Below are 12126 nucleotides of genomic sequence, written 5' to 3'. Positions count from 1 at the left end.
TTCTTTTTTTTCCCTCCAAGCTCCTGCCTCCAGTCTGTCCTTCAAATCACTCCCCAAACAATCATTGACTCTGAATTATTCCCCTGACCTCCGCAGCACCCAGCCCTGAGTCTCTCCAGGAAAACAGTTGGTTGGGGTTTGTTCAGTGGGTTGTTTTATTGCACATTTATTGCTCAGGGAAAGCCCAGCTATATCATGAAAAATGCGAATAGAATATAAACTGTCCCAGTTCAACAGGTTTATTAAGGTTATTTAGGGGCTACCATTGTCACTGTAATAAAACAATAATCACAAAAAAATTATGTAAATGGTTTATTTAAGTCAAACAACAATTGTAGGGATTCTGGGTATTGCTTTTTGAACACAAACATGAAATTAACAAAATGAGCATTCATGTTTCTAGGTTTAAATGCTCTAGTTCTACATGTGAAATGCAGATACTTGAAAGAGGTTTTCAACAAGGTCAACACAATCCATGAGATAATACACACTGGGTTATGAATTAGGCCAGTCTTCAACTCCATCTTCCCATATATAATCCTAAATTGGCAGGGTGTGGAGGGGGGAGTTTTTTGCTTTTTCATTTCACAAATGACTGCTCAACACAGAATGAAATACACCAAAAGAAGAAAATAGGCTTTTTATACCTAGGGAAGAAGCTACTACTCTTAAAATGATCACTTCAAGGTAACAGACATCCAAATTGATGTGGTTTTCTTTGAAACCTCATCAGTAAATCATTTCTTGCACAGTAGGTTCGGCATTAACCCTGCATTTAGGATAGGTAGTGTTATGGAGGGCTGGCTGCTGCATACCAACGTCAGTATCAAGTTCTTCGTCAGGAATTAGAGACTGACCCGGATACCAAGCAGGACAACACTGGCAAAAAAACAAAAAGTGAACTGCAGAGAGGTCAAAACAGGCTGTTTACTCTTAGAAAAATTTCATAAAATGTTACTGGTACACTGTTTTAAATGCTAGCTTGTAATAAAACAATGGAATCTTTTTAACACCTTATGTTCAAATGGTCTTTACACAGGTTGTGTTTTAATAAAACACATTAGCCAACATATACACCCTATTAGAGATCAAACATTGTAACCTTGCCATCTGGTGAAGGCTATTTTTATAGTTACTGCAAAGCTCACATTCTCCCTATTCATCAGATTAGTAAACAGGCTGAGCTGTCAGCACATTAAAAATATGCAAAATTGTTTGCTTTGTTACATGATTTTTAAAGAAAACCATTTCCTTTAGTTTGAACACTTTTTGAAACAGGAGTTTCTCAAATCTTATTCAAATAAGTTTTGCTCCTGCGTTAAGTTACTATTAGTCCAAGTGCTATGAACACTTCCCCCTTTAAATGCTCCCTGCAAACTTCGGTTTTTCAAGCTGTAAATTTCAATAGTTATGATAAAAACCAAACCTCAGTGGGGAAAGCAGTGCCCTTTGGAGTCGTCATTCAAACAAATACAAGAATTCTATCAATTTATCACTCATCCAGTTTTTCAGAAATTCCACTCACATAGCTACTATGAAAATCAACCAGCTTACCATATCAGATGACCCAAAGAACACCACAGGTGTCCAGGACAGACAGTTCACGAGAACATCTTTAGCTTGATTTTAAAGTCAATTTAAGAGACAATCTGGGCTCTGTGGTTCTTAAAGAGACAAAGTGCCTAACCATTGGCTAAAGCTCTTTCAAGTTAATGAACTTTTCACTTCCCACATTTTTGATACCAAGAGATTTAACCAAGGAAAAAGCTGAAACCTCAGGGCTCAAACTACAGCATGGAAAAATAAAAAGTATACGGCAAGTACTTTGATCTCTCTCAAAGATGTCAATACTCGATTCCGGTGAGGGGGTAGGAGGAGTGGCTAAGCCCGGGAAGGAAACTTCACCCAAAGGGGAGAAAAAAAAGATGTTTGGTGGCAATTTCAAAACAAGTTTCCAAACTGCGTAAGAGGCTCCAGCCCCTTTGACTTGCAGGAATCACACATAAGAAAAGGACAGAAACGACTACACTGCATACTTATTTTAATTGCTCAGGGGTTTCCAATGCAAAGCACGACAAGTTAAATGCATATTCCAAATTCTTGCTCGGAAGCCGGCTTCTTTGTGCACTGAAAAGGAGGAAAGACAACCCCATCAATTGTTCTCTGCAGATAAAGGCACTGTTTTGCAGATTTCTCCCCAGATCTGCGGCCAGCTTTGCTAATGACCTGCCCACCCACCTGCCCACCCACCAAGGTGGCCCAAGGGAAATGCCCCACACCTTCTGGAGCCCAAATGCTTAACGGTGGGCTGCCCCGGAAAGGCTGCCTTTTCGTTTAGCAGTGGGTCTCCTGGAAGACGCAGCCTGGAAGAATTCGTGCGGTTTATTTTCGTAGAGGAGCCGGGGGATCAATAGCTACACCTCTTTATCCCACATTTTTTTTCTTTCCTCACGAAAGACACATCTGAAGGTGAATCTGCAGCATTTTTCTGCAGAGTAAACATGAGCTCGGGATCCCAGAGCTACCAGGGTTTCTTTCATAACGTCAGCATTAAGGCAGTTAAGCAAAAGCTGAATGAAGGTTTTCGGGATTGTGGCTTTTTTCCCCCTTAACGTAAGATCACCGGCTATTACAGCACACACACAAGCTACGACAGTGCAGTTTTTCCTAGGCCCACTTTTAAATGAGATATGCAGAAAACACGGCCTGGGCAACTTGTACGGTTCAAACTCCCAATGGCACGCCGGTCGGTAAGACGGGGCATTTTATTTGCAAATGGTGCCTACGTGCTCCCCTCGCGGGCCCCGCCACTGTCCTGGAAGAGAACAGTGCCCACTCATTGGCATTTTTAGGGACTCGAAGGTGCCGTGGAATCCCGGCCGGACGAGGTGACAAAAAAATGGCTTCCCCACCACCCATGAGGGCCCAGGGGAAAGGGTCTAAGTCTGGACGGCAGGGTGGGACGGCCTCTGGCGCGTCCAAGTCCAAGTCCCCTAGGAACCCCACCCCCCAGAAGGCTCGCCAACTTCCCACGCCCAGAATGCCCTGGAAGAACTTCTTCGCTTCCGTTTCTTAACAATTTTGCGTTCGGCTGCCACGACCTACATTCTCCCGCGAGGCGCTCAGAGCCCAGGAATAACAAGGGAGTTGAAAGCACGCAACAGTTCGGCAGCCCGCAGTCAGCGCTTTGCTGCGCTCCACGGGGGTTCGCATCCGGCCGCCATCTTCGCCACTCGAGAACCGCCCCCAAACCAGCCCCCCTTCCCCACATCTCTCTCCTCCCTCCCTCCCGGCTCCGCCGAGGCCGTGGCTCGGCAAAGCCGCTTTCAACTCTCCCCCCCACCCCCAGCAGCCGAATCCGACTCGACGGCTGCGGAGTGTGCGCCTGCGCGCAGCGCGGGAGAGGGGGCGGCGGGGAGTCCGGCCGGCTTGAAAAGGCCGGAGCGGCGGGGTGCGGGGGAGGGGGCGCCTGGCCTGAGCCTGCTCTTTCCTCGCAGCGGGTCCCCGCTCTGGGCCTGGCCCGGCTCTCACACGTGCGCGCTAAAAACCCACTTCAAAGTCTCTTCCCGGGGCCGCGGCGGCCCCCTTGGGGCCGATCTCCGGCCCTCGCGCGGGCCGCCAACCAGGCCAGGGACCTCGCCAGCCCTTCCAATCCCTGGCACTGAGAGACCCTGAGGGCCGGGCGAGAAGACGCTCGCTTAAGAGCCCCTGGGGCCGGAGTGGCCTTCGAGCTTAGGGGTACAGCTCTCCCTCCCCCGCCGCCTAAAGAAAATGAATGGAACACAAAGTTTGCGGTCGGCGCTACGCTGCGGCCTTCGGAGCTCACCATTGTTTGGGTTCGAATTGACCCCAGGTCCGGATTAGGCGGCGGCTGACTCCTGCTTTACAGCCCCATCGGCCTAATGAGGCCGAGAGGCGCTGGGGCGCGAAGCGTCCTCGGAACCAGGGCGACCGCCGGCTTACGGCCGCCAAGGGCCCTGTAGGTGGAGGTCAAAGGGTCAGCGGATCGAGACCGCGAGAATTGACCCTAGGAAATGAGGTCCCCTCCCCTGGCCCGAGCTTCGACCGGGACCTGCAAGAACTCGGCGTGCGGACAGGGACGCTTGGGGCCCCAACCGGGGGCCTGAGGACGCCGAGCCGGAGCCCCGACTTCCGAAACGCCCGGCCTCGCCCCGGGGCAAAGCCCGGATAGACTTGAGCCTCGAGGGCCAGACAGCCTGCGGGAACACCGGCCTAGCTGCCGGGCAGTTGGCCCTTGAGTGGATGCACACGCTGGTGGCCATTCTTACAGAAACTCAAGTAGTGGCACTTAAGACTTTTTTCGTTTGCTTTGGGGGTTTTGTGGGGGGAGAGTAGGGGCAAGGAGACAGCAGGCGGCGAGAAGGGGGGAGGGGCGAGGAAGTTCAGAACAACTTTCCTGGGAGGCTTTGTGAGAGGAGGGGGGTTCCCGCTCGCTCTCCATCCTTAGCAGTAGCTAAGACCAAGACCGACTGCCTTGCTTAGCCTGTACCCTGATCTTTAACCTTCCTAACTGGATGAAGGCCAGAATTCTGAGTGGAAACAGACACCTCCCTTTCCCCACCCAACAGTGGAAATCTAAAGCGCAACTGACCATTTTGGAAAAGATGCTGTTGACTTTTAACAAAGGTCTTACCAGGTGCAAGGAAGAAAATAACATGTAGATCACTAAGAGCCCAGCTGACATTCATGGTTTCCCGCTGATCCATCTTTAGGGTTGCAAGGTTTTTGTTTGGGGAGTGGGGGGTGATTATTCTTTAAGGTATTTACTGAGAATTCCAGAATGTAAATGTGCACTCCCAGAAGTCAAATGAGAGGAAGAAAATGTGAAAAGTCTTCTACTACTAAAATAAACATTTCTTTGCAACAAATGACAAGGGCAGAGGACAGACTAAGAAATACGACGCTACGCCCAAGAGAGGAAATCATATAAAGGGGCAAAGCCTTTATGTGATCTTAATATTGGTCACCATCAGTTAGTTGGCATCTTCCCCTCTTAGGACACACTGCTTTACTGTAAAATTTTATAGCAGAATAATTTCAGGCTTATTAAATAAAAATCAAGTTTTTTATGTCTCCTGAAAAACTAATATATTTAACGGGGAGAAGCAAGTTTTTGAGATAATCTTGCAACCAACCTATCACTGTACTCTCATTTAAGGTTAGGTTATGCTGGGGACAGAGAGGGCTCCATTCATGGAGAAAACAGCAAACTAAGTTTGATGCATGTTTCAGAAGAAAAACATTTAAACTTCAGTTTGAACACATTTAGAGCTACTTTCTAAAAACTTACACCCTTGCTAAAATACACACTTTCAAAAAACTTGCTGAGCATTTAAAATAGTCTCTGGTTTGAAGTCAAAGTCCAGCACCTTGAACGTCAAGGTCAAGATTGGGATGTCTGGGGTAGGAGTCGTAGATGGACAGGTTACCTGCTCATCACTTGTGAAGTAATCCCTGTTCTCTGTTCATGGCATTCAGGCCCTTCCTTGTCTACTGGCGGAGGAAAGTGCAAAAAACACCATTCTCCACAAACAAAAAATTGCATCCAAAGCAATTTGCAACTGGAAACTCAGTAATTAATTACTGGCAAGGACCAGTAGATAACTTAAAATAAGATAACTTAAAATAGACTGCTTCAACTGTATCAAGGGAGTCAAAGTTTCTTTTAATCATCTGAAGTTCTCTGAGCATTTCAATTTAAGGTTGATTTATGTGGATGTGTAAAAAAAATCAGGCACCTAATACAAAAAGTTTAAACATAAATAAAATGTGCCAAGACTTTATTTCTCCAAAAAGAATAAACAAAACTCTAGAATTCAAAATGATTATGTGTAATATCAAACTGGCTGCCACCAAAAACCTAGAGCTTGCCCTTCAAGAGGAGCTACCTAAGCCTAGTCATTACATTTTAAAATTCTTCACAATTCCTTATCTCCACCATTCTATTTGCTAATTTGTCAGCTGGTTATTCAGAGATTGGGTTCTCAATATTAAACAGCACCCTAGTTTTTTAAAAAGTCTTTCAATACTCCACCCACTTCAACCCCCCAAAATAATAGTTTCTTTTTCGTATAAACTGTAAAAGAACTGTTTGTCCAAATGAGTTGCTTAGCTGAAGATTAAATGGATTGTTAATATTTTATCACAAAGCAAACAACCATTTTTCATTGTTATTGATTTTAATGGAAACAAGGCTCTTAACATCTTTGCCTACAAACCATGAACTTGAAAAATACATATTTTGCAAATGTTTTTCTTTCCATAGTATCATTTCAGAACTGCTGCAGCTGCAGTTATTACACCGCTACAAAAATGTTATGAATAATTGTGATAATTATGAATTGAACTATATACAGCAAAACAAACCAGACTTTGCCTTCCAAACTGTAAATGGACTATAGTTCTTTTAAGAAGCACTTTAACCATTAAGTAAGCATGTCAACTGGCCTTACTCATCACCCTTCAGACATATGCTTACTTTTGAAAATATATAGATAGCTAAATAAGATTTGATAGGCAGATTAGATAAGTCATAGATACAAACATATGAATATATGCGTGATCTCCTGATAGAATAGACAGACATGCATCCTGCTTCAATGTTCATTTTTATGTAAGGTAATAAAAAACTAAGGGACATAAAAGTCATTAGGTTACCTTATGTTTATATATGTAGGGCAGGGATGATTAAATCCAGCTTCTCTAGTCTTTGAAATACAAGATTGAGATGTCATGGCCACTAACTGAACTGATCAGTAATATCTGATTTGCATGCCAAAAATCCAGGACAAACACATTTAAACTCATAGTTAAACAACCATCTGAGCTAGAGATAAAGAAAGGAGGGTCTTTCCAGATGGAAACTGACACTGTAAGGAATCTACACTGCAATAGAAAAATAATTTAACAATTAAAAAAGGGATCTGAGTGAGTTATAAATACCAACAAACAAGATTTAATTTGCTCAGGTCTCCTCTTTGTAGAAGGAGGCTGTTACAAAACAAGAGAAAGGAGTCAGTGGTTCAAAAACTGTAAATTGTGTTCTTCTTTCAAAACAATAAAATTTAATGCTAAAGCAGTTATAATCAAAAGCTGTACAGAATTTGTTAGAAAACACATTTATCCATAAATATTGTTCAGTTCCCGGCACTTGTAGCAATAATTAAATTACAAACGATAAATATGGCATCAATGGATATGTATTTACAAAAAAAAGTTATTACAAAAGGCATCTGTATACTAGACGTCACAATCTGTGTAGAGTAACATCACATCCTCAGCCTGAAAAAATACTGAACAACAGTTTTGACCCCATTAGACAAAAATACATTCACAAGTGTAATGCTTTGAGGAAAAAAGTTCAAGACATAACAGGACTTTGGCACGGTTTAAGACTGTGAGAGTTTAAACAATCACCACTAAGGCGAAGAATTTCCATCAGTTTAACATCACCACCACCACCACCACCACCAAGCCTTCTATAACTTCCTCTCAAGAAACAGGACAAGTGTTAAAATGAACTGAAAGGAGTTTAGGGATACGGTGTGCACAGAGCAAGAGAAAGGAGAGGAGAAAACAGTGAGAAGATTTTTTTTTAAATCCTTCAAATGCCAAAACATATTTTCTAATCCTGAGAAAAGGGCACGGCTACTTTTGGATCTTGCCCAAAAAACCTCCTGGACAATTGCAATTAACAAGATGTAGCCCTATATGTGGCCTCTTGCCTTATAACTCCATTTCCATCTGATTGGTCTCAGTTTTCTTTTAAGAACGCATCTGGTCCATTCTATAGTTAACAGGGTTTGTGTTTGTGTTTGTCCTCAGACGTACCATTCGTTAAAATTGGGAGGAAGTCCAGGGTTGTGGCTGGTGCTAGTTTGAACTGCAGAAGGGGTTTTAGTGGTATCTTTACTGTTTGCAGAAGCTATAGCGGGTGGAGTGGAAGATTCATAGCCTGAACTGGCAGCAGGGGAGGAATCTGACCCTTGAGATTCATGAACCTAAAATTAACATGTATATATTATAATGAATATAATTCCAACTGGCATTGTGCAAGCAAAAACAAGAGCAGAATTCGAACACTGTTAAGAGCAAGACCTCCCAGTGACCCACTTAGAAGAGAAATGCTAATTTGTTTTTGTTTTTAATTTCCATATTACCTATGTCTAGAAAACCCAGAGATGTTCGCCAAAACAAAAAAAGTTTAAGTCCTAAGATTGGCGTTACAGAAAAGGAATAAAGCACTCTGTTTTATGCATGCCCCTTCAAAAATGTTTTCTCCGCAGATGGAGTGGGACAAGCGCTTACTTTTGGGGGCTCTATAAAATACTCGCCCGGGCCCAGGTTTCACCAAGCCCTTTTCGGCTTGGGAAAGCAGGTAGAGAAAAAGGTGGCACAGGCGCCCTGAGCGCTGCTGGGTCTCGGACAAATGCGTGGGAATCGGACCCCGCGCCTTGGCTCTATTGTTTGATCCGAAGCCCGAAAAGCGAATGAATCACCCACCCCCGGGTTCAGCGCCGGCACCCTTGGTTCTCACTGCGGGCTGAGCCGGAAAGAGGCGGCCACTTCAACCTCAAGCCCTGGCGAGCTCGGTTAGAGCTTCCCAGTAAACAACTGATTGTTCCCTCTGCTCCCTCCTCCTCCCCACTGTCCTCTTCCTCCGCCCCCTCCGGGTCCCCAAAATGGGTTCAAGGTGTCACCGCTGGAGCAAATCGGATTTAACGTGTCGGATACAGGGTTGGCAGAGCGGGCGCTTCCGTTCCGCGGCCCAATGTCGGGCCGACTGTTTATAAACCGCCGACCGCTAATAAAGAAGTAATTACCTTCATGTGCTTGCGCAGGGAGCTCGGGTGCGTGTAGGACTTGTCGCACACTTTGCAGATATAGGGCTTGTCCGAGGTGTGCACATGCATGTGCTTCTTGCGGTCGCTGCTGTTGGCAAAGCGTCTGTCACAGCCTTCAAATTCACATTTGAAAGGTTTCTCACCTGCAAAAGGAAAAGAGGCAAGGGGGGAGGATATGGTCAAGGGAGGGAGGAAGATTCCCAGGGCCGAGCAACGGGAGACGTAGCGCCCGGCGGTCTTCCCAGAGAGGGAGCGCCGACTGGGGGTGGCTGCGGCATCTCTTTTCCCTGGAGAAAAATGGAGAGCGCCGGTTGAGCCTGCGGGGTTAGAGGGTGGTGGTCGGGGGCGGGGGTGGGGGCAGGGCGGGCCCAGAACCTGCTCGTCCCTTTGTTCTCGCGCAGCAAGGGAAGCCCCTGGCTCCTCCAAAGTTTCCCCTAAGTTGTGGTTCCACCCCGCACGGCCCAGGGCTCCAAACGCGCGGACACGTTCCGCCGCTACCTTGGCGATGTAACCTAGCCCGGCCGGGACAATGAACCGGGAACGGGACAATCCCGTTCAGTTCCTCCTTTGTACCTTTTCATTTGCCTCTTTCAAATGCAGCGATTTTGCTAAGCCCAGTATTAAAAAGCTTGGGTCGTCGTACTTAACGTTCGGAAAGAGAAAACTATATAAATCCAGGGGATCCAGACAGTTTTACAAGATGTCCTGAACAAGCCACGAAACTGTGGTGCTTTTTCTACTTTAGCTTTCCTCCCGGAGAACTGAATTGAACCTGGAACTCCAAATAAAAATAGTTTGACAAAAGTATCAGTCATTTAATTAGGAGATGTGCCAATCAAGGGTAAAAAAGAACGGAAGTAACCGAAAGTTAGTTTTCATTAGCATTTCTATGGTAGCCTTCCCCTAATGCGTGCGGGGAGCTGGGGCGCTTGTAAGCAATATGCTCTCAACACATTAGGAGTCCCTTCATAATAACCCAGAGAGAGAGAGAGAGACAGAGAGACAGAGAGAGGGAGAGAGAGAGAAAAAGAGGCGGCGCCAGTTCATTCCTGGGCGCGAGAAGGTTCCAATTAGTTCCCGAGACCGCAGAGCCGTCTTGCCCGGGAAGTTAGAACTGGGCAAAAGCGCCGCGGGATGGGAAGGACGAGAGGTGGAGGGACACTGACAGCGCCTCTATTCCGAACAGCCCTAGCAGGGCGCCACCCCTCTCTCCCTGGCGCTGAATTCCGCTGGGCAGTGCGGTGCCGCGAAGCAACCAGCGCTCGCCTGCCGGCCCCCTTACCTGTGTGTGTCCTCTTGTGAATCTTGAGGTTCTCGGAGCGGGCAAAGATTTTCCCGCAGCCCGGGAAAGGGCATGGGAAGGGCTTCTCGCCCGTGTGCACTCGAATGTGATTGACCAGTTTGTACTTCGCCTTGAAGGACTTGCCCTCGCGGGGGCACTCCTCCCAGTAACAGACGTGGTTGTTCTGCTCTGGGCCCCCCACATGCTCCATGGTGACATGTGTCACCAGCTCATGCATGGTGCTGAAGGTCCGGTCGCAGCTCTTCTTGGGCCGGCTCAGCTGAGCCTCGTCGATCCACTTGCACGACAGCTCCTGCTTGATGGGCTGCCGCATGTAACGGAAGAAGGCGCCAGGCCCGTGGTGGGCCGCCACGTTCACGCCCATGTTCATGTTCATGGGGCTGTAGTTAGGGAACTGCGCGGCGGCCGTGTAGGGGTCCGTGCGCGGACTGGCGACCGGGCGGTAGGGGTCTGCGCGGCCGAACAGCTCCCCGCGCAGCCCCAGGTGGACCTGGTTGTTGTCCACGTGCCCTGTGGGCGACGGGTGCCCGGCACCCTGCTCATGCAGCCCGGGGAAGAGCAGGTAGCCGGGGGGTTCGGGAATGCCAGCTGGAGCGTGCAGGCTGCTCGCCGAGCCGGCGAAGAGCCCGTGCTGCCCGCCACCCGAGGCCGCCTCGCCGAGCCCCGAGCCGCGCTGGCGGAAGAGAAAGTCGCGCGTGGAGTTGAAGGCGGCGGAGGCGGCTCCACCGTAGCTGGGCACCTGGCTGGCGTGGTGATGATGGTGATGGTGGTGATGGCCCAGGGCGTTTGCGTAACCCGAACCCTGCGGCGTGAACGCCGAGCTCTGGCCCGAAGACAGATCGTGAGCAGCGGCGGGGCTCAGCTTGAAGGCGGCGGCTGCGGCGGCTGCAGCGGCTGCGGCGGCGTGGGGCGAGTCCCCGAAGGGATTCAGCCCCATGCCCGCCGGCTCGCGGTTGGACATCTCATGATGGCGCGGTGCGCCGAAGCTGCCCACTCCCAGCCCGGGGAACTGCGGGCCTCCGTCCAGGAGCATCGTCATGGGTGGGGCGTTCTGGGCACAGGCGATACCGCTGAAATGCGCGAGGGTGCGGGCGAAGATCTCCGAAGTGCCGTAGTCGGAAAGGGGTGGCGGCGTTTGGATACTGCCGCGAGACCCCCAAGGCGGTAGCCGGGGCTGCAACTTTCCGTCGCTGCGAGAGTCTCCTGCAGAGGGATAGGAAGGAGGAGGGGAAGTAGAAGGAACAGGCGGGGGGTTGGGGGGAGGGGGTGGAAAAGAGTGGGGAGAAGGGAGGAGAAAAGACTCTGGGACTAGATCTGGTTTAACAAACTAACAGGAGCGCACAAAGAAAAATAAGCAAAATAATAAGTGGAGGGCGGAGTTTGCCAATCCTGTCCCGGGCACCCCTCCTCTCCGCGAGAGCGCAGAACCGCGGGGCCGGGAGGCTCCCTTGGCACCAGCCTCCCAGCTAGGCTGTGCTTAGTAGCCGAGCCGGCTCTTGGCCGGCCTGCGGGCAGGAGGCAGGCTCGATCTTCGCCGCTCGCAGGGCGAATCCCAGCCTCTTCGCCTCCGGAGTAATGTCCTTGGACTGATAAAGTCAATCACTCACTCCTCTCACATAAACCGAGCGGGAGGCCGCCGGCGCGCGCCAATGGGGAACCAGCTGGCCCACAGTCACCTGACCTCCGGCCCTGCAGCCCATTGGCTGCCGCCACCCTGATTGGCAGCGCGGAGCTGGGAACATGGCAGCCACGGCCGAGCGACTGCCGCTGATTGGGCCGTGGCCGGGCGCCCGGCAGGTGAGGCGGCTGCTGCCGGGCGCCCGTGAGTGGGCTCTCCACGGGGCTTGCGCTGCTGTGGAAAGCTGGAATCAAGCTCTAGCCAGCGGCCGGCGGGGCGGAGTCGGACCTCTCCCTGCCTTCCCTCTGGCCGGAAGCGGACAAGCATCCTTCGCGCGCGCT

The 12126-nt window shown here is 49.2% G+C and overlaps 1 protein-coding gene across 2 annotated transcripts; it reads right to left on the bottom strand.

Moving 5' to 3' along the window:
* Positions 1–315: 315 nt before the first annotated feature.
* ZIC3 (Zic family member 3) lies at positions 316–11326 on the bottom strand. 2 transcript variants are annotated; one of them, XM_037016869.2, is made up of 3 exons: positions 10147–11326; positions 8844–9007; positions 316–879 (listed from the first exon to the last, which is right to left on the bottom strand). In XM_037016869.2, the coding sequence occupies exons 1-3, from the start codon at positions 11204–11206 to the stop codon at positions 730–732; spliced, it is 1374 nt and encodes a 457-aa protein (XP_036872764.1). In that variant the 5' UTR covers positions 11207–11326; the 3' UTR covers positions 316–729. The 2 variants fall into 2 exon arrangements, with proteins under 2 accessions (XP_036872764.1, XP_036872763.1); XM_037016868.2 differs by lacking the exon at positions 316–879 and adding an exon at positions 6193–8021.
* Between the last annotated feature and the right edge of the window lie 800 nt (positions 11327–12126).

The sequence above is a fragment of the Manis javanica genome, chromosome X (genome assembly GCF_040802235.1).
Source record: "Manis javanica isolate MJ-LG chromosome X, MJ_LKY, whole genome shotgun sequence".
NCBI lineage: Eukaryota > Metazoa > Chordata > Mammalia > Pholidota > Manidae > Manis > Manis javanica.
Note: the sequence above shows the minus strand (reverse complement) of the source record. Positions and strands in the feature narration are given on the sequence as shown.

Coding starts and splice junctions, on each gene's coding strand:
- ZIC3 (XM_037016868.2), bottom strand. CDS start 11,206: ATGACGATGCTCCTGGACGGAGGCCCGCAGTTCCCCGGGCTGGGAGTG. Junction 9,008..10,146: donor TCACAAGAGGACACACACAG/GTAAGGGGGCCG, acceptor TTCCTTTTGCAG/GTGAGAAACCTTTCAAATGT. Junction 8,022..8,843: donor CCCTGCGCAAGCACATGAAG/GTAATTACTTCT, acceptor TGTTAATTTTAG/GTTCATGAATCTCAAGGGTC.